The 21,443-nt window shown below is 40.1% G+C and overlaps 5 protein-coding genes and 1 long non-coding RNA gene across 18 annotated transcripts in view; 4 read left to right on the top strand and 2 right to left on the bottom strand.

Annotated features, from left to right (window-relative positions):
• LOC111243967 (nuclear respiratory factor 1-like) overlaps positions 1-1,914 on the bottom strand; it is a 7,599-nt gene extending 5,685 nt beyond the window's left edge. The window contains exons 1-2 of the mRNA XM_022790436.2: positions 1,503-1,914; positions 838-1,212 (exon numbers count right to left, since the gene is read on the bottom strand). Coding sequence (XP_022646171.1) covers positions 838-1,212; positions 1,503-1,914 — 787 coding nt within the window. The remainder of the gene's footprint in view (positions 1-837; positions 1,213-1,502) is intronic.
• The window catches only part of LOC147757749 (uncharacterized), a 13,398-nt gene extending 10,142 nt beyond the window's left edge, over positions 1-3,256 (top strand). For 2 of the 3 annotated variants that reach the window (XR_015321862.1, XR_015321861.1), the window contains exon 2: positions 2,948-3,256. Coding sequence is in view for 1 of the 3 variants with exons in the window: in XM_086981022.1 (XP_086837148.1) it covers positions 1,890-2,166; positions 2,948-2,991 (321 nt within the window). In the remaining 2 variants the exon portion in view is untranslated. Of the gene's footprint in view, positions 1-1,889; positions 2,167-2,947 lie in introns of those variants that run through there. The other variant, XM_086981022.1, reaches the window with a different exon arrangement.
• Positions 1-14,352, top strand: part of Coq7 (ubiquinone biosynthesis protein COQ7, mitochondrial) — a 24,772-nt gene extending 10,420 nt beyond the window's left edge. Inside the window, exons 1-4 of one of the 5 annotated variants that reach the window (XM_086981021.1) lie at positions 4,879-5,010; positions 12,639-12,961; positions 13,238-13,389; positions 13,512-14,352. In XM_086981021.1, coding sequence (XP_086837147.1) covers positions 12,649-12,961; positions 13,238-13,389; positions 13,512-13,658 — 612 coding nt within the window. In that variant the 5' untranslated portion in view covers positions 4,879-5,010; positions 12,639-12,648 and the 3' untranslated portion in view covers positions 13,659-14,352. Of the gene's footprint in view, positions 1-4,878; positions 5,114-12,191; positions 12,324-12,359; positions 12,534-12,638; positions 12,962-13,237; positions 13,390-13,511 lie in introns of those variants that run through there. The other 4 variants (XM_086981019.1, XM_022790442.2, XM_022790443.2 and 1 more) reach the window with 4 other exon arrangements.
• On the top strand, positions 4,882-10,351 carry CIA30 (complex I intermediate-associated protein 30). Its single transcript, XM_022790439.2, has 2 exons — positions 4,882-5,010; positions 9,161-10,351. The coding sequence occupies exon 2, from the start codon at positions 9,285-9,287 to the stop codon at positions 10,179-10,181; it is 897 nt and encodes a 298-aa protein (XP_022646174.1). The 5' UTR covers positions 4,882-5,010; positions 9,161-9,284; the 3' UTR covers positions 10,182-10,351.
• On the bottom strand, positions 10,338-20,162 carry shf (WNT inhibitory factor 1). Of its 7 annotated transcripts, none has more exons than XR_015321860.1 (7): positions 17,126-18,800; positions 15,482-15,730; positions 14,926-15,069; positions 14,004-14,201; positions 12,122-12,337; positions 11,500-11,616; positions 10,338-10,562 (listed from the first exon to the last, which is right to left on the bottom strand). XR_015321860.1 is itself a non-coding variant. In XM_086981013.1 (7 exons), the coding sequence occupies exons 2-7, from the start codon at positions 17,292-17,294 to the stop codon at positions 10,525-10,527; spliced, it is 1,014 nt and encodes a 337-aa protein (XP_086837139.1). In that variant the 5' UTR covers positions 17,295-17,750; positions 19,700-19,717; the 3' UTR covers positions 10,338-10,524. The 7 variants fall into 7 exon arrangements, 6 of the variants coding, with proteins under 6 accessions (XP_086837139.1, XP_086837143.1, XP_022646173.1 ...); XM_086981013.1 differs by lacking the exon at positions 11,500-11,616 and adding an exon at positions 19,700-19,717 and having other exon boundaries at positions 17,126-17,750; XM_086981017.1 differs by lacking the exons at positions 11,500-11,616; positions 17,126-18,800 and adding an exon at positions 20,144-20,162.
• The window catches only part of LOC147757748 (uncharacterized), a 4,231-nt gene continuing 2,629 nt past the window's right edge, over positions 19,842-21,443 (top strand). The window contains exons 1-2 of the long non-coding RNA XR_015321864.1: positions 19,842-20,594; positions 20,834-20,908. This is a non-coding gene — a long non-coding RNA (uncharacterized LOC147757748). The remainder of the gene's footprint in view (positions 20,595-20,833; positions 20,909-21,443) is intronic.

Raw genomic sequence — 21,443 nt, 5'->3', positions numbered from 1 at the left:
GCGCACTGGTATAATTTAGCCTAAACGATGCTCCATTCGTCTGCTGAATCTATGTCATTTCTGCCCGAACGTCAGCATGTATGTCAAATACAGTAACAGTAGTCGGGTTGGAGCTTGCAAAGTGTCTGTTCAAGTCATTGACATTGGAATTGATATCCAAGGTCAAGATCCAACATAGATGGTAAATCCGTTGTGGATTTCTTTCTGCCACAGAATTCTGCAATAAATTTTCGTAGTGTGGAATAATTGGCTCTTAGCATCGTAAATCGGCCCTTGTGGAACGTGTCCTCGCAAACTGTAGAGCCGTTCTATATGTTCCAAAAGCATTGTATTAATATATCAGTTTTCACGCCATTTGTACAACTTACTGAAATTGTGCTTAGAACGTCATAGCCCTGGTGCGAATTCGAACTGGCGGGCGAATGCTCCCCAAACAATCTCTGTCTGTCTCTATCTATTATCTCTAATAGGTAGCTACTCACGGAAGTAAGCACAAGTCGTGCCCATAATTAACACCTCTTCATCGTGACATAAGCATGGGAAAAATGCTAATTAGAATAACTTGGCCAAAGACACGCTTCCAACTTGTTAGTTTTAGTTATCTGTACCAAATCAATAGAATCTTGTATTAACGTAATTAATAACCTTTTTAATAATACTCACTCTAAAATATGAGAGTAGGCCTATATGGTAGATTAAAAGATTCAGCTAGTACTTAAGTCACCCACCGTAAATTAGGTATTGGACAAACGGCTCATAATGCCTATTGTAAAAAAGACGTGTTCATTGTGTAATTATTTAGACGAGATGAAGTATAAGAAAATAAACAGAAGTTACCGTCAATGACGAGAGGTGGTAGGTCGTGCAAGCCTTCGGTATTCCCGTTGGCTGCAACTGTTCCGGTGCCCAGTTGTCCTGGTGTCCCATTAAGGCCCGTTACGGGTGGGGCATGAGCCGCTAGTGCATTCTCAAGCTCTGTGATGACAGCTGTCTTGAGTAAATCGCGCATTACATTTTCCAGGGGCTGAGCGCCAAAAACCTTGAAATTATCAGTCGGCTTACCGGGCGTAGCGATCATCACCACGGCTTGCTGGCCGATGCGTGTGGTGTATTCATCTATGGTAGCTTTCAGTTCTCGTAATAGCCGCGTCTGCTGTCTTCGCCGGATAGACGGATCCGTTTCGAATGAATGGGGACGTTTACGTTTTTTGCCTTAATGAATTAAATATGCTTATCCTTTGAATTAATTGTTTGGAGCTTTTCATCTTGAATATGGTTGTACCTACATTCGTTTAGCTGTGCTTTCATTTTCTTTGCTAGGATAAGTTCTAAATCTTCATATAATTCCCCAAATCAGATAAAGAGTGCGCTAGAGCAGGCTAAATATATTCGGGCTAAAATATTGTACTAAATGTTGCTACGAAGACTAAGAAGTCGCCTTAGAAAGCATCTAAACCAAAGAAAAGCGCAGAAAAAACAACGATTGTCTGTATCCCACATACCTGTTGCAATGGCGGCGGCTGCTGCAAGACCGACTGTACCGGCGGCCATGAGCCTTTGCGTGACTTCATCGTTGGCCACTGCAGCATTCGTGAGTAGATCGGAATCGTCGAACTGCTCACTTTCTGGAGTTGACGGTGGAGAGCGGATGACATCATCATGCAATCCGAGACTTGTCGTCGTAATAACCGTGGTTGGTCCTCCGGTAACGAGGCCTCCCCCGCCAGCCGGTGCTCCCACTGGGGTTCCGCTACCGCCAACAGTCTGAACGATTGTTGGAACGCCCGTGGGTACGACAACATGTTGTTGGGGTGTCTGCTGTTGTGGTACTAACGATGCGTTTACGACGGTGGACGCAAGCAAAGCCTGCGTGGGCGATGTAGACGACGATGCAGTCGAGACAACGGCATTCATTGTTGCCAGAGCCCGTTGGTATTTGTGGAACAGCCACGGAAACGGCCCCTTCCACTCCCGTGGAGTTGGCGGGCCGCTATCCGTGGCCTCTCCTGGTCACCCGTCAGTCAGCACAACCTCTGCACTTTTCTGGAGAAATCGTCGAACTCGCCCCTGCTGTCGTTCTTGAGGTGGTCCCTCATATAGAGAGTACTGGCGGGTTCACATCACCAACTTCAACGTTAACACACCCAGCCTACCTGGAAACAATAGGTAGCTTCAATAAATTCAATAGTAAATAAGTCGATGAAAAACGCTATTAGATACACGTTTTGCATGGAAATGGCACTCTTTAATTTGCTCATTTGTTACGTTCCACTAAAAAAACAACCGCTGTGATATAAAACGCGACCCTGCAAAGGTATACCGCACCAAATACTTATTTCATAACAACTGTGCATGAACTTAACCAAAACAAAAAAAAATTATTCGTGAACTTTAGTTGACTCAAAAGGCATGAAGAGGTTCACATGGCAACAATTTCCCTAGATGAGAAAAATAAAAATATGTTGAACTACAAGCATTTCCAATGCCTTCTATTTTAGCAACATTATTTCTATGTGCATATTTCTATAAAAGCCCCTGATAGTAGCGTCTTTCATCATGCAAAGCTTTCATCTTTAGAGAGTTTTCGTTGGATTAATTGTCAGTAGGCTAACGAAAATACGCCCATTTTGGGTAACTCAAGTAATAATAAGTAACTAACGATATATTCGATCATTGCAATTAAGCGTATATCTTAATTGCTGACTGAAAGGACATCGTTGCTAGGAACATTGTTGACTTGTTTGTCTCGCAGAGTTAACTAATCATGTGAATTCAACAAGAATCGTTTGCGTCTATGTTAGATGTCTGAGGTCAGCTGTTAAGCAGCATCCTGCCTTTCCGTACGTTACAAAAGATTTGGCATATATGTACATGAAGAGAATACAAGGAAAACTAATTAGTTGTTATGCTATGCAGTTCATATCTATGTTTGCCGTTTTATTTCCAGTATCGCCATTAGGCACTCCATCGGACGGGTGGCTCCCAGCATGAAACGAAGTCTGCCTATGCCCGGGTTCGAACCTAGACCACAACGTGTCTCTAAGATGCGCAGGCAAATATGTTAACCACTGGGCTATTACGGGGGTCTACTTAAATAACAAGATACAGTAGTCTTTAATTGATAAAAACACGAAAGCCACATTGGCCAAAGATGCGTGCATTCGCTACTGTTGAAAGAAAAATTATTAATACGACCATTGGGACGTTGAAGGGGAAATCAATATATGGAGACGAATAAAAAATAAACATACTTTGATTTAAATTGAGCATTTATTCGCGTCCGCTATGCGTGCCTGCTTAGCGTCCGCTTCACTTCCCATCCCATCCTTTTGTTCTGTACATTTTAATTGTGTAAGTTGTACGAAATTTTTTGAAGCTAACTACCTTCACTGAAAATGGACGGGTAGAGATTTGTCTCCGAAGTGCATGAAATAGTCAACAAAATACAGTCAAGATAGTCCCCCTTTCTAGGTAAATAATGTGCAAAGGCTGGATTTAGGGAGTCAATTGGCTACAATCGTTTCTTCCTCCATTTGGTTAGGTTATTGTCACTTATATATATGGGTCACGCTGCTGGGTTACGAAGTATTTATACTGTGTATAGAACAGTGTCAGCAAGGAGCCCTAATACTGTGCGCTTGCCCGAAATAGAAAGAAGCATGGCTGACGACTGGTCCCATGGAGCTCACATAGAGTGGCGCGGTGCGCTGTTTTAACCGTCGCCGCGCGTCTATTGCGGCGAGCATGAGCCACGGTATTCATTGGCTAGTACGGGCGTTTGGCCGCGCCTGTGCGATGTAAGCAAGCAATCACCCTCGGCCCGTTGGTCCTCTCTGCGCCGCCGGTAGCTTCTGCGATTGCGCTGCGCGTCAGGGACTGGTCTGCATGCGCCAAAAGGGGCCATAGGACAGGACAACAATCAAAACGCGCAGCTCGTATCGAGACAGCAAAGGGACTGTCAGTTAGAAACGACAGTCGTGCCAAACAAACACAGTTCGATCCTACAGCACCAGCATCACAAGGAAACATAAAAAAACTCGAGGCATTTTAAACACGTTGGATACACATTCTGCACATTATCATCGAGGTCACTTACCGTGAGCGTCGTATCGTGTCCGGTCCCAACGAGCACTATAGACACCCCGCTATCGTTGTCGCTGCGCTCTTCGTTAACTCCAACAGCCATACCTAAGCCTAACCGAACGGCGACTATCAGTAGTGCTCACTGAACCGATCTACACGCACAAAGATCACGCATCTAGTCACTCGCATCAGTGTAAGGCTGCTCATGCTCACCACGTAATGTTTTGTGTCGAGTGGATGTGCTTACGTGAAGTTATAGTTGCAAATCTCACGATAGAATGCTAATAATAAGCAAACAGATGTTTTGTTTCGAGCGGTAGTAGGGGATCTCTAGTGCGCAAGCGCAGACCGCTATAACGCTAGCCACATCTGGACGTTCGAACCGAACGGGGTATCGCTCGAATCGCTACGGGGTTTCCTCGCAAGTTCACCCACCTTGTTGACTCGTTGAAGTGATGCAAAGTGGACAATAAATATTTGATTTATCAAATTCTACTCGGCATGAGCATAAGAATGCAGCTGATGGGTGACGTCAACTATGAATGCAAGGATATGACACAAGATACGCACAAACACAGCTACACACCCATAGAGACACACATATGCTTATTCGAAACTTGGAAAACCTGTAATAAAATAGCTCAATTAATATGATATCATTCAAATCTCATTTGAATAAATGAATGACAAAATTCACAACTTTTTGTTTAAAAGTTACTATTCTATTTATTGAAAAATATAGAATTCGTGGAGCTATTCAAAAGTCTATAGTAATTTCGCGATTTGAAGAATCTTTTCGAAATTCTGCCACGTCTTCGCTTTGTGATATTTTGTCAATAAAACTAGCTGCAGAGTGCATTTGTTGCGCGACCCGTCGTATCTGTACAATAATAGTTTCAGTAAAGGGAACTCGAATATTTTGCAAATGTAAGTATCTGTGTCCATTTTGTCAACAACCTTCATTTAATAGCCGCTACCTATTGTGACGCTCAAGCTCCTGTTTTGATATGGCAGGTCAACTCGAATGGCGGTGAGTCATGCTGCGCGCAGGAATGGAATCTGATATGGATTATTAGAATAAATCAATCTTTCAGGCGGTACGGAGTTCATCCTGGTTTTTGTAACAGAGGTTATATTAGGCCACAATGAGATATCACAGTAAATCGAACTACCTCTCTCTTTTTTCTTTTCTTAATGTAGATTCTGTGTTCAATCTAGAATTTTTATATTTGTTGCCTTTTTCTTGTGCTAAGCTTATTTTCTACCCGTTGGTTACAAACGTGAAAAGCGCTATTCGATATAGCACATGCCTGTGCTAAACTCGGTATGACAGGCAGAGATACTAGATTTTTCTTGCACAAATCTTGTACAAATAAAAAAAAAAAAAAAAAAATATATATATATATAGTAATTATTAATCTTATTAAGTGTCGAGTCCAAGCGGCTCTTGCTAATTTTGCTGCAGCACTTCGCCTTTGCTGTTGGCAAGTGCAATGCGACATTTATTCCTGTTGTTGCTATTTACTGCAATTTTCTTGTGGCTTTTTTCCATGATTACTACTTCAATCAGCGAAATAGGCGGGTTGGGTTACTCCGTTGCTTTGCTACATCATTCTACTATCTTGTTTTATAAAGTTAATTAAATTGCCTCAGTGGTTCCATTAGCTTGCTTTGATTGCTCAGTTACCGTGACTTACATATTTCACAATCAGACTTAGACGAATTGCTTAACAGTCTAGTCTGCATACTGCGTTGGGCCTTCTTCTTGTGAAAAAAAAATCATTATTGTATTTTAATTGTCGTTTCGATTTAAAAGGAATATTTTATTCCTTGGACACAATTACAATCCTTTGCTCCAATTGGCTAGTAAATTAAGCTTTGTGCTACCGGATTTACTTTTTCTTACTGTAATTCTGCCATCTCAAAGTGACACATTATAGAGATTCCACTTTGTATTGAGAACTAGAATTATCACTTGAGAAGCAAGTCAAGAAAATAATGCTAATACACTCAGTTTTTAGAAATAATTAATCTTTATCAGGATCTAACCGCACAGAACATCATATTTGATTCCACGGCAAAAATTTAAGGTTATAGGTTTATCAGGAAATCTAATTACACTGACTATGTAAAACCCAGAAAACTAAACGACTTATTGATGCGGCAAAGTCTCAATACTTAAGCTATTCAACTAAGTAACCTTTCACTAACTAAGTAAGAGTTTACGAAGCAGTATTTAATTTTTTCAGCAAAAATGATTTTTTTATCCGTGTCTTCTCTATTATATATATACATATAAAAATTGTGCTGTTTGTGGCCAATATGCATTAATGAAAAAACGGCTTAAAGGCATTTCTGTTGTTTTCGTTCAGGAAATATGAAAGATTCTGCTTGTAATAGCTGATCAGTTACGAAGAAAGTTAATGAAATTATCGCAAATATCGCAAAAGGACATATCCATCTAGCATCACACAGATCTAAACTATTAGAAGAAAGCTAGCTACAAAAGGAAGCACGATGTTTGGGTGGTATATGAACTGATGCAAAAAAATTTGCTTGATAGTATATCCACTTGAGAGATTTTACAAAAACACAACGAAATAGAGCAATTTCTATACGATCACGATTTATAAAAACTGAATTATATAAGGCAACATAGTGCGAAAAAAATAATCCGTGGCAGTGCCTAGAGTAATGCTAAAAAAATGATATTGTGTTTTTGGTGGAATTGAACCGAAATTGTGCATCATGAGCTGCTGTCACCTGGCAAAACGACTAACATGGGCCTTTATTGTAAGCAACTAACAAGATTGCAATAAGCGATTGAAAAAAATCGACCGAAACTAGAAAATAGTGGATCGCATACATTTTAACTACCGATAAAAATGAGAAGATCAAAAATTTTCATGGAGGGGAATCCGCTGTGTAGCCCGAATCTTGCATCATTAGACAATCATTTGCTCTGTGGAGCTTTTTTAATGGTGTTAATTTAGTTTACGACCCTTTACAATTTTCGCTCAGAAGCCACAAAAGTTCTACCGTGATAGGATTATAGTGCTACCAGAAAATGACGAGAAGCCATCCGTACAAGTGGTGCATATTATACTTTAGTACTATTGTTTTAAAATCTAGAAAATGTTTGCTCCTCTTTGGTTTAAAACCCTTTCCGGCCATCTAATATATATCGCAATGATCTTTAATTGATCCCAAGCTTATCTGTTGTAAAGGCGATTCAAGTATAAAGAATTTTAGGCTTCATAAGCGTAAAAATTCAGTTGCACCACTTTCACGAATTTCCTGCATACAGCACTTGAAAATATATTAAAGAAAGTGAGTGCCAGATGCAATGGGGAGTGAAATGCTATTGTCAACTGCTTCGCTATATACGTATTGCCGTTCAAATTTCTGCTAAAACTAACTAATTTATATTAGTTTCTCAAGAAGTAAATACGATCTTAAGTTAGCCGAATAACATATTTGATGTACGTTTTGACTAACATAACTAATTCACCATGTATTTTATATGTCAAATTAGTGTCATCAAAAAAGAGAGCCATTTTCACTACGTGGTAGCGTAATGGGAAGCCTGGCTAAGGTGACCATGGCTGATTGATCCAGAGGCACCTGCCACCCTTTCTCATTAACTCATAATTCTATTTGACGAAAAACCCAGGTTGGTTCGAACTTCAAGTGTAAAAGAGAAATTGAAAGTTAGTATTGAGTGGTAGTTTCCGCAAAACTAAGCTAAGCCGTCGGGCCTGAGCTCCACATCGGCGGCCTTACTTTGCCTTTCTAGTGTCCGATGCTACGTAAAGGAAGTAACACTCAAACTCTTTTGAAGACTGTGTCGTAGTCGAACGTATTCATCTTCAGTTAAAATACATATCGTCAGTCATCTCGAAATTTGGGGCCTGGGAGAAGCAAAACAAAATTTTAAAAACGTCTTCGATAATCGCCTGTGATGTAAGGTATTCTCATACCTATTCCAAAGTGTCTTTAATAAATTACATTTAAGCAGAGGTAGCCCTTTAGTAAACGCCTAAGTTGGACAGTTACTTGTCATTTAGGTAAAACAAGCTTTATATTCTTTGATCAACTGCGATAATCAACAACTTAGGTGGAAGCCTCGAATTAACAACATCTTCGAAAAGCTAACAACGAAATAATGTCTCTTTAAGTATTAGTCAAATATATGAATGTTTGTTCTTTTTTTTGGAAGTGCTTGTTTGCAGTACTTTATGTAATGATGTTTATAAAATCACTGCAGTTCGTATAGTTAAGAACAAGCATAATGTTAATACATGATGGAAGATAATAATGTCACAATGCCTTTAGATAATGCGTTTAAGGGATCATAAATTTTGTATTTTACTTATGAGCTTTTTGGTATTCTGACCTTACCAACATTGTAATTACCAACATTTTCTCGAATCATAAATTGACCGAACGGATGTATCTGATGCCTAAGTTAATTCGAAAATATCTATTATGACTCAAAACTTAGACGCTGAAGCGTTCTTATAAAACTGACAATCCTAATCGTAAGCAGAAGGAAGTTATCGGGACTATTGCGACATCAAAATACCAACGAAGCCTGTCTTTAAGCGAGCACCAAGCGATGATCGATAGTGCAACGGAAATTGTTATCACTGTGTTTAATCATAATTTATGCCACCTTCCCAGCATTTTTAATAAAAACATTCGGTCTAACTCTTAGCAATATGTAAGATCTCATTTCGCAGTCAATTTACTATCATTTACTTTTTTGTTTAAGTATAGTAGACTAGATTCACTCTGATATATATATATATATATATATATATATATATATATATATATATATATATATATATATATATTTGTATCATTATTAAGCGAAATTTTTATTTACGACAGTAAAACATAGACCGTCCGGATTGACTTCTATATATAAAATTCTCACATTTTAATAAGAATGCGCTTAGTAGCAAGAAGAGGATATATTCTTCTGATATGGCGTCTGCGTTTTCTCTCCTAAACCCGTGTATGTGTTTCGTATCAGAACCATTCTGAGCTATGGTGGTGTTGTCGTTCACAGGAAGAACTACCGGACGAGCTTCCGCTGATCGATACTTCGAGTGTCTATCCGTCGACACATCGACCTATGGCGCTATCTCATCTCACGCAAACGCAAACGCAAACACCCTAGTTTATTCTAAATCATGTGGGCGGCTAAAAAATCTGTTCGGTTATTGCGTCATACAATGTACTTTACGAAGCCTTTTGATAGAGTCGCCATAACGGTGGCAGGTATGTCACCGCGGCGAAACTGTGTCTTTAACGTTAAACGTGCACGTTACAAGCCCGATGATCGACCTCTATATGAACAAGTCATTAGTGGATTCAAGTTATTTAGGGGTGAATGCGTCCGCTTCATTCAGGAATGGAAAGAGAGATTCACATATGATATGCCACAATGGTATCTAAACCAGATTGTGCCACAATATAGATTTAACAAAAAGCAAGATATAGATTTCTTTGAAGTAGTAACCGACAGTGATCATAATCTAGGCTTTTCTAAAGCCGAATTTACACCTACGCGAAATGGAACGGCGGTATTTAAAGGCGTACTAGATACGCGAGTACCAAAAGATGGTCGCACAAAATACGCTGGCATGGCGGCAATTATAACGTATCCTAAAACGAAAAGTTTTCAACGAGAAGTGTACTATGATTGGGGTCACTGGACACATCTTGTTATCCGTTGTCGCGGCGATGGCCGTTCTTACATGATTAACCTAACTGTCTTCGGGGATTTTGATGTTCACTGGTATGTGGTATATAGCTATCCGCTGTATACGCGAGGCGGTCCGTACTGGCAGCTCACGTACATACCCTTTTCAAAGTTCTATCTCGTAAACAAGGGCCGTATACAGGATAAGCAGAATCGAGTTCCCCTGACGCATGTCAGAAAAATTGGCGTCACTCTTGGAGACGGCAACGCTGGCCCGTTCGAGCTGGAGATAGATTTCATAGGTTGTACAATAGGCGAACTCACACCTGAGGAGTTTGCTTACGAAAAGTACGAAGCACCCAAAGACTATTCAGTTGGCTTCTAGTGTATACGTACAGCTGTTCTATCAGAAATAGTTTCCTTCAAAAAAACAAGTAGAATTCGCTTTCTAGGATAAGTTAGAAATTGAGAATTGTCTATCGCTCTTAGTGAATAAAGATGTATTGAAATATTTATTGTTGTAAATAAATATTCTTGGTGGTACTGATTTGCTAATGCTTGTATTTATTGATTTATTTGTATTGATTTTCGTATCCTCTGTTCTGCACAGCTATCAACAATAAATAAGATTTGTTTTTCTAGCATATATTTTCAGTAATTCTATTATTTACATAAATACGCTGGTTGCACCACTTTGCCTTATCTTTATTCATGTAGCATTTAACCGACTATACATACACTTCCGGTTTCCTTTTTCGTTTGTTATCTGAAATATACAACAAACGCTGCAATTATTTTCGGACAATTAATTACTCACAATATTTACATTCGTACTTACAACTCTTCTTGATCGTGTTTTATGGGTGTTACTGCTTTAGCTTTCAAGTGTGCGTACCACTTCCGATCTTAAGCCATTTTAGTATGTCTGTCGTATATTTGATTGTACTCTAATACTGATTTTGCGTGTAGCCTGCAAGTTGCCCTTGAAGTACTACCCGTAATATATACAGAAGTTTTCAATTTTAAATCATTTTGACTTATTAACATCAAGTTTACGGACGACTATAATGGGGTTGAATCAATTCGGGCCGTAATCTTTATGATAAGACTTTTATTTAGATATGATAAGACTTTATGATAAGAATTATTTAGGGGCTGTATCTGGACGTTCTCTTTCGTAAATATAATCAGCATTGTTTGAATAGAGTATGAGTAGAATATGTAGCTTCAAACGTCAATATTACAAACTCTTACCATATATTGTTGGAGAAGTAGTTTACATACTATTTCGACACACCAAATATAACCATGAGCAGATAGATTTTTTCGTGGATTTACTTATTTGTCGTTGTTTGTATTCCGTATAAATCTTACTATCGCGAATATTGGGGGATCGATATAATTACAACGTTCCCATTGATTTCTACGATATAGAAAATCCTTGCTTTGCGAGCTTAGACACGGTTTTCACTTAATCGACCCCAGAGCCAAAAGGGGTTGCGACCTTGAGTTTTGAAACCCTTATGACATTGCGATGAGAACCATGAGGCGTATCTCTCTAACATAATTGGCATAGTGATAATATTTTTCCTCCTGTAGAAGACTCTTTTCTTGTGCCCGTCAGAACTTTAATGCCCTAGTACTTCAAGTTATATCTGTTATTTTACGTGCACAAGTCCATATTATTTGTATCATCGTTTCACCTTTAATGGGCTTTAGGTTTCTATTTCATTTTCGTATCTTTTGACGTTGCGTTGGTAGTAGTTGAAGTAGTCAAATTTGTGGATAGCATTACAGGTAGTCGTAGATAACGTGCAACTCTGAGAGGAAAGTGAATTGGTTATAAAATGTAATATAATATAAACAATTATCGGAACAATAATATAATACGAGCGAAATACCAATCATTCCCATTTTATTCCCATTTATTAACGTGCAAAGTGAAAAGTCAACTTTAAATAATAAATAATTTTAATATACATCCTTGTTTAGTGATATCAATTAGAGTTTTAATTTGTAACAGTGATAACTTCTGCACTTCAACTAAGTTCTTTTTGTTGTGTCTTTGTTGTTTTTATTTACACTAACTTACTAAGGCATTATTCAATTGCTAAATTACCATAGTTATGATAATAATGATAAAAATCGCTCAAAACAAATCGATATATGAAACAGGCGTCATCTTAATGTTTAATGAATAACTACTATTATTTGGCTATGCGAATTTTCAAGGCGAGAGCGTTGAAAACAGTAAATCATTTCAATTATCGTCCTATCGAATCTTAGTAAAAAAAAAAGGTAAGCGTACAGCATTTGATCACTTACTCCGCTTCCGCAGTCCGGGGATTTCGATTTCGCACTGTTTACCTCGAAAGTGCTTCCTGCAAGTACAACTGTTCACTCCATCACAACGGCCGCCGTTAAGGCACGGAATCGAACATTTGCTGAACTGGCACCGCGGACCGTAATATCCCCGACCGCATTGACACACGTCCTTTTGTATACATTTACCGCCGTTGAGACAACGGTCCGCACAGATCCCTGACATATTGTTTAGATAAAATTCGATTTTTTGATTTAGTATTTTGTAATCCACACCAATTATGTTAATACATATGATTATCGCATTTGCTAAAGATGTTCTGTTGTGACTTCTTCTTCATGCTGGAATAGTCTTCTAATTAGATTCTGAGTGATCTATAGTGAGTCTAGGCGAGATATTGTAGCCTACAGCTCTGTAAGTACGCGCATCTAATATCATTTAAAAACAAATGGTGATTTCGCAGATACAAGTGTTCTTATGAACAGATAAGACATGTTTAAATGTTTATCACTGTTACAGAAGCAACGTAATGAAATCGTTGGTTCGACTCCGGCCTGCTGTTCTCAGTGTAAAATCTCTGTCAATAAATGCCCAAGGCTACGTGTCAACTTGGTCACGCCGACGCGGAATGTATGATCGTATTATTCGCGTCGACCACGCTGGAGAGTTCGGGGCGGATCGCATCTACGCGGGGCAGATGGCCGTACTTGGGAATACCGATGCAGGTCGAGTGGTGCGTGACATGTGGGAGCAGGAAAAAGAACATCTTCGTATGTTCAATGAGCTTGTTGAAAAGCATGGAGTACGCCGAACTGTCCTTATGCCGTTCTGGGACATTGCCGGTGTGTGCTAATAGCATGTCATTTATCGTCGACCTTTCCCGCTATCTATGTACGGCGTGAATCGTCAAAGATCTAAAAGTTTTGGACCGTCGAAATGTAACTAATTGAAGAGAAAACTCGTACACGCTATTTATTTTATTTTTGGCGTTGACTAGGATGTATAAGCACCTAGTTCTAAGAGACGGTCTTATGTGTCTGATGCAAATTAAGGAGACTTTTTGTGGCGATCACTGTTAATCTGTTAAGCATTTTTATCCTTTGATGGTTTGGCTTCAGGCTATGCTCTAGGTGCTGGATCTGCTTTGCTGGGTAAAGAAATGGCTATGACATGCACAATTGCTGTCGAGAGTGTCATTACTAAACATTACAATGATCAGATAAAAGAACTGACGGATGATGATCCCGTGCAAAACAAAGAACTACTTGACGTAAGTATTGCTTCGTCCACTTTACACTCTGGTTGGCAATGTTTAAAATTGGAATTATTTTCTGGGCAGTTGAGAACTTAGTTAATGGGTATACAGGATATCAATGAAACCCATTATTTCAGGTGTTGACTAAATGCAGAGACGATGAAGAACATCATCACGATTTGGGAATTTTACATCAGGGCATGGAGTCACCCTTTTACAATATTGCATCTTGCTTAATTAAAACGGGTTGTAGGATTGCCATAGCAATTGCAGAAAGAATATAGGTTGTAGAAATGCTATAAATAATACAAGAGAATTCGCTAGAAAAGAACAGCTGCTGGCTCTGTATTGTCTATGCTTATTAAAAAAACAACACAGTATTCGTTCGTTATGCCTATATTAGCGATCATATGAACGCTAATCCACATATATATAAATTTCATTAAAATACAAATTGGTGTTTTCTCCTCAACTGCTGACTACAGAGCAAAGTTCGTCCAAACCTTACAACAAGAAAAAAATTTGTTTTGTACAATGGATTTCCGACAGGAATCTAAAGCAATATTAGTAGTTCAATCAACCGTGAATCGTTGGAATAAAGCTGATACAAGCTCAGATAGTATACTCACCTCCTTCGCATTGTGGACCCTGGTAACCGATAGGGCAGTCGCATTCACCGGGCGCGACACAAGTTCCACCGTGTTGGCAGGGTGGATGACAAAAGGGTATTTCACAAAATCGACCCATATAGTCCACTGGACAGTGACACACTTGCCGTGAATCACATCGTCCATTTTTGCACTTTTCTTCACACTCAGGTTCCGGAACTGAAATTTATATTTAGCATCAGCTCGCTTCGTAGACAAACAGACATCGAGCTAGTGAACGACAGTGCTACAGTCTGTTTCGGAAGTACAAATGCTGATAAGTTGCAACTTTAATAAAAAAGTAAACTGAACATTTTGACTCTACAAAGAAGTGTCCTTTTTTCATCTCTGGAGCGTCTTTCATTTCTTTGTTAGTCAGAGTATGCACACATTTAGTTATTAGCGTCAAAGCCCACGTAATAACTGTATAGGGCTTAGCATGGTTGTTTGTGTCTTTTTTCTTTTGAAAATGGAACATGTTGTACAAAGAGAAACAGTACGTGTGTTTTGGTTCGTAGTTACCGAATTTATTCACCTGTTCCAATAAGCGCAGAACACAAAAAGGACAGAGTGTGAATTGCAGAATATTACTCGAGTGCAGTGTATAATAGTTGGGGCCGATCAATTCAGCCAATACTGTAGCTTAAACGGGATCGCAATACTAATTCCCTTTATTGCATTACCGATAATGTCAAGCAGCGGTGTAACTCTAAACAACGCAAACAAATACTCGTGGCACACCGATGATATCCTCGACATTTTTTGTGTGTTTAGGATCCAACCTGTAACATTTACTTTAGCTGCAAGTGTTGTCATTATTTACAATTTTGGGGAAATCGTATGCTGTCTTTGCGAATTTAGGGACAAAAAGTACAAAGAGATGTAAGACAATTTCTCGATTTACCGTTGCTGACGCATTGCTTTCGCAAACGGAACCTGATAGGCATTCCCTGAATCGGGCCGTTTCCCTCTGGACTGAGCGAGAAGGCGACATTTAGGACTGCCGTTCCCGATATATTTGCTACACATTCAAGCGAGATCTGAAACACTGAACAAATTCAAGTCACAGATCGAATTGCCGTCTAGAGATTTCATGTATCTATTTGATGGCATATATTACGTAAAGGATACGTTCATAATGCTATACACTAAAAAAGTTAATGCGTCACAACGCGAGGTTCGATTTTCTCCTTACGACGAGTATAATGTATGATCCACTCACTAAGTGGATCGCATAGTGTACTCGATAACGTCGTAAATTATATCTGTGCGTTAAAAAGGTTTTCACATTATAAAAAACGTTATCTGTTTAGCGGTTAGCGGTTTCAGATGATATTATCGAAATAGTACAATACGGATGTTGTAGAGAGGTAAGGAAAATAAATTTTCATGTAAAACTCAGAAGAAACTTCAGCCTTAAATTAAACTTGGTCTCTATTGATTTTTGGTAATTCGCGCACCTTTGGTTTTTTTGGGCACTCGTCCCCTGGGCGGAATCGAAAGCTTTGGTGTTTTGAGGACACCGCTATTTGTCGATTCCAGCTTGAGAAACTCGTACGTGTATGACTTTTTGTCACCGGCACGCCACGACAGGTTTACTGTGTTTACGTGATCCGGTATCGCTGGCAGATAGCGCTCGAAGGTCGGTTCCTGGATCAACGCTTCGACCTGTCCGTCGCTTATCACAAAGATATCCATCTGTAATGGGCCTTAACAGATCCACAGCAATGTTTACGGTGAATAGCACAAGGTACTGCTCGCTCAAAAAAGCTCCGGCTCCAGCAAGTAGATAGATATCACGCGTATAAACAACTCTGTTGTTGACTATTTCATTCTAATAACTGAGTTAAATTATTAAAACCAATATACATTATTCTGCTTGTATATTAGTATCAATTATGTAAACTTGTACATAAATTATTACAATGTAATTTTTTGTAGAGTTGAGTTGGGCTTCGCTTCAGCGCCCCCCTTAGCGCAGGCTCATTACAATAATTGATGATGATAATATAATTTTAAATATTGATTCCGTCACAGTGAGTTAATTGATTCTCCTTTCTCGTTCACCGACACTTTTAATTCAATGGAAAAATAGCTGTCACTATGAGGATCACTTGGGCATACTCTAAATAGTTCAGTTGAACGATAATAGCCTCGCATATTTTACCAAATAAGCACATAAACGTTTATGGCTAGCGTTTATGAATACGCCTGTTCGATGCCATGATTAAACTCTAGCTTTTCTCCGACAGCTCCGAAACTTCCCAGTGCTAAAGTTCCTTTCAAGGACTGAACTGGTCCGTAGAGAATATGTATTCGTCTAATCTGAAGTGTTCGTCTTCACTGATGTGAATAGTAAAGAAAATTGCTTTTAGAGTAATCTCTTCTACTTTGACATCAACGTAACAGATGATTAGTTTTTAGTTGACGATATCATTTTCTACCCGGCTTTCAATAGGGATGTCGGCCTGACATTTGTGGCTACTAAATTTCCCTCCAATTTGCCTTAAATTCGCCGGTCGGCCCTTAGTCAGCCTATAGTTTGGACAATTTTAAAATAGAAATAACTTTTCGTAGTTACTCCTCTTATTTTGTTCTTTATGGTAAGGCTTTCAAATCTGGATCGCTTTTTTGCTGAGCCTAACAAGTGAGTGAATGTACTAGGTCACATGAGCGTCATGCTCGAAACGGTTAAGGACATTCTCCGTACTACACATGGCTACATTTCGATACTCATAAACGTTGGTAGTGTAGTAGTTTTCATCTGCTGCAATATTGCTACGTAGTTTTTATTTTTAACCGAGTTTGGTTGTTTCGTGATTTTTCCTACACAAAGGCGATTACCGCGCTTCACCGTCTTCTATTTAAACGATAATGCGTTTGACGCCCGGTAATATTGTTGCTCCGATGAGACTAAATTGTCTTTGCCTTGAAGTCACAGAGAGCTCAAAGATAGTTGGTGACCCTGGCTTTTGCTAGCAAGGTAAGCTTTAGGCCATTGACTACGAGTTTCCTTATTATCGCGCTAATATGTGCTTCTGTTTGAAAATCAAATTAAGTCACACTGAGTAAAATTTGCGGCAGTAATATAGATTGGTACTCACTATGAAATTCGCGCAGCTGACGTTTATCGATCCATAAAGCCAAATCGTCGCCGAAAGCCCTTCTAGCTAGGACATCACTGGCCATAAACGTTGCGTTAACCATTAACAGAATGAGAAACTTATGTAGAAGAAATCGCCTGACCAAAGTAAGGACTAACCAGCCGCACATCGTTTTCGGGCGCAGCCTTCGCAGGGCATCACAACAGTCTGCGTTGGCCAGTTTTCAACCTATCCTTCTCCACCAGAGCTCAAACCGAGATGGCTCAGCTACGGACGATTGCGTCTTTTTGTGGTCACTCTTTATCATTTTACTATAGCTCGTATACTATTTGTTACTGATCCCAAAAGTACGGTAATTGTGTCCAGCCATATGGATATGATTTTTAGATCGGATCCTTGTACTAAACCGTGTTACTGGAGTTCACAGTATTGTAGACATTGGTGGATAGTAGGGCTCAAAGTTTCTAATTATACAGCATACACAGACGTTTGTTGCCATCAACTGATTAGCACGCTACGGACCTTGATGACGCAATGTGCATAATCCTGTCCTGCGCTTTATGCGTACTGCCGAAGAATGGGCGGCATTTCAGAACGCTGCCCTCAAGCCGGCCGCTTCCAAGGACTGGAAGATGAAAGGGTTATTGTCTCCTTCTTTCAAATGCTAGATACATTTTCTGCTTTAGTTACGCAGAAACGCACCACTTAGACGCATACGGGCCGCCACTAATAAACGTTTCAAGACAGAGAGCGAGTACTTGGGGTCTCCCCTTTCACTCGAACTAAGAAAACGGCCATACTAGGACAGTGGATTCGGGATGGCATTGCTTACGGTGCTTGAATTCCTGTTACTAACTGCTAACACTCGACAACCGAGCGATAGTCAAGGACACAACCACTGTCGAGTTCACACGCAGTTGTCACTCGAATCTGACAAAAGTACGATCGTGTTGAACGATACGTACTGCATAAAGAGTTTTGCGTTCCTATTTTGCTCCGAACCAGTATCCAATGCATCCGCTCGCAATAGCCTAATCAACGGTAGGGCAGAAGGCACAGAATTCATAGAGTAAGTGACAACAAAAGTAGGCATCATTGGAAGCAGGGTGAAGCTTTATCACACTGAACTGGAACATGCCGCTCACGGTGTTGCTGTTACATACGCACACCTTATCATATTGGTAGACGGAGACAGCCTATGTTAAAGAGTCTGTTAGATATCAACAAACACGCACGTATACACCTTATTTAGGCGTACGTAATCACAGTGATCCAGTGGTAATTGGGTTGCATTACAAAGGGCAACCTTTGTCAACCTGGCCGCTGCCGTCGACAGTTTGACAGCAGTCAGTCCTGAGCTGAAAGCGCAGGGGAGTGTTTATTGCCCATTAGTCCATTTTAGTCCTTTATCTAGCACGAATAGTGATGTTGGCATCAGCTATGGTGGTGAGAGCATCAGCTAGGTGTCGTCACCGCTGCTTCTCGACCTGGCGACAGGCTCTTTTCGTCTGATTCAGAAAAGGTGCTTCTCGCTCAGAAGCAGCATCAACATCAGCAGCAGAACTGAGCAAGAGATGCGAGCGTAGATGGGGAAGAGAGAAACAAAATAGAAGCTCCTGCTAAGATCGACATCACCAGTGATATTGCTACTGGCTGAGAAAAAAGAGCAGGATTGCCGACCACATCCATCCATCGAGCAGGCGAATGAACTGACGGACAAACGAAGAACCCAAAACGCTCGGAATGATAGGAGTTGCAGCAGCAGCAGCACCACCCATACGAGCAGCTTGAGCAACGCAGAAAGCGTACCTCTCGTAACAGGCCAGATCTTCCGTTTCGTGCTAGCGGCTACAGGCAGGCTCCCTGCAGGAACGGACCGTACACGGACCGGGCAACAGGTGACCAGTGAGCGAAACCTGGCTTACGCCAACTCTGAAGTTCAATGAAACCGGGCGGCTGTCAGCTACAGTATCATGCGAAACTGCTTCAACACTAGTTAGTTATTTAGTGGGACTTGTACAATGGATACTTAAATGCATAGGATTCTACAAGCAAATGTTTGCTTTTCGTCACTTTACACTCTGAACGCTAGCGATAAACGTATTACACAATTTTGCCAGTAAAACAGATATAAGGAACCTCATTGCGGGCCAAAAGAAAACCATCAACGGAGCCATCGTTGTTATGGTTCGTAATGTGACATTATATTTGAGCGCTGAGCATATTAGTATGAAATGACTGTGAACGACAGCGTCAGTTATTCATTTGGTGGTGTATTCGACGCCCTGCTTAATGCGCGCACACAGTTCCTATAGGCCTCTCTTAGTAACTCCACATGCGTAACGTAAGAAGGAACGGCGCGGTCTGGGTGGTTAACGTCCGTTTCCTTAAATACTTTGCCATGGTAGCCATAAACATGCGGCTCTAGCTGGTTCCAGCTTTACCGTTGACAACTGCTTACCATGGCATTCTGTTACCATGCCGTTTCACAGATCTGTCAGAAAATACCCAGACAAGCCCAGCAACACTTACAGACCGAATAGTTAAAAGTCAATGAAAAGAAACACAGCATACTGGCCACTATATCAGGGCTGACACTTCAATGTAAGCCTGCCCTTCGCGGGTCTTGCCGGGGAACCGAAATAGAACCAGTAGTAGCATTTTATGGTTCAGATTCGAGCTGATTTAATATACAGAAAGCAGAGAGGCTAGGCGTCGGCCGCAGGTTTAAAAGCCTTAATTCACATTATGTGGAGTTATCGTACATCATGGAATTTTGTCACGAGCACGCTGCTGTGCAGAACAGCTGAACTAGACATCACATCCCCCCGTGTCCAAGCACGTTCGGATGTTATTAGAATCATATATATACGAATCCGTTTGAAAAAAGCACAGGCAATAAGATCTGATTTCGCTTGCAGGTTATGTGCTGGCAAGCGCTTAAACCTTCCATTCGATATGCTGACGATTCAAGAGGTGAATGGATTGGACGAGCGCGTCGTGCATTGTACGTCATACCTTTGTTGGTTCACAAAGCGGTGCTTCTAGGGCGTTTCCACGTGCTTTTTATGCTGGGATCAGCTCAACTAACTCAGTCTGAAATTAGGGAGTTAGTTGAGTTCGTTCAGGTGTCCGCTAGCAGAAGATCGTCTTGATGCACCTTACAATTCTTGTATTACGAACGTTCTTGCTGGTGTTGTTCGACCTGCCGATCTCGATATCGATCGTAAACTAGTACTAACGATCTAGCACCGCTACAACAATCTACTTTCTTGGAACAGAAATCTTCATCGGCTGATATAAGCCGCAAAGAGCGAACGCCTAGAGCCCGTGCACACATTGTTAAAAGAAGGTTACTCAAAGAGGTTGCTTGCTTGCTCGCCGCTAGAATCTTATCGGTTTGAATCGATTATTTATGTCGTTGGCTATCAGACGGAATAATTATGTGTGTCTCTGGAACGAAACATCGGTGGGTTATAGGTCCGTGCTAAATTATATGAATGAGAAAACCCGTAAGTTTAGGCATGTATAATTATTTGAGTTGGCTACATTTTAACCTCATGTATACCAATGGTCTCACCGGACTTATCATGTGGGCTGCTTGCAGATGACGATAGATAATGATCAGATATTTCTCTAGACTATAAAGCTTTTCTTGGAGATTATCAGGCGTCATGTCGTCTAACAAGACACTATTTTCTGTTTCAGTATTAGCTATGAGTAAGTCTTTCGCAAAGATGTCTTTGGACCGGGATTTTCGGATAACTTTACGACGTCCGTGCGGTAGTTAAGATTCGTTTTTATAACCAATGCTTTTGAGCACTACTTGATAAAAATTACAATCATAAATATACGCAGTAAACATTTGTTTAGAAATATAAGCACGTTGCTTCAAGACCTCTTACCAGTTACTACTTCTCATGCTATGCTTATTTTTAGACAGATCCTGTCCTTAAACTTAAAATTGAGTTTTGTCTATTCGTCTAAGTTTTCAACTTGTAATTAACCGCGAGTCGTCTGGCAATTGTTTGTTCTTTCCCAATCGATCGAGAATTTCTTCCTCGTTTGAAAACATAAAGTTTTCATTATCATCGTACTGCTGATCGGAATAGGTCTTATTTTGAAAGCCATTTTTCCTTTTTAGGTTGAAACGGACCCTGCCAGTTTAACGGTCGTGTAAAGGCTTTGCGTTTTTAAATTGTCCATACGTATTAGTAATAGCTTGGAATTACTCCACCCTTTAGCACATTTGTTTCATAGTAATGTTCAGTATTGTGTCGGGCAGAGAAGTTTCAACTACGCTCGTTGTCACATTTTT

Source organism: Varroa destructor, unplaced genomic scaffold (assembly GCF_002443255.2).
Source record: "Varroa destructor unplaced genomic scaffold, Vdes_3.0 BEIS01000002.1, whole genome shotgun sequence".
In the NCBI taxonomy this organism is placed as follows: Eukaryota; Metazoa; Arthropoda; class Arachnida; order Mesostigmata; family Varroidae; genus Varroa; species Varroa destructor.
This window is presented reverse-complemented; position numbering and strand designations above follow the sequence as displayed.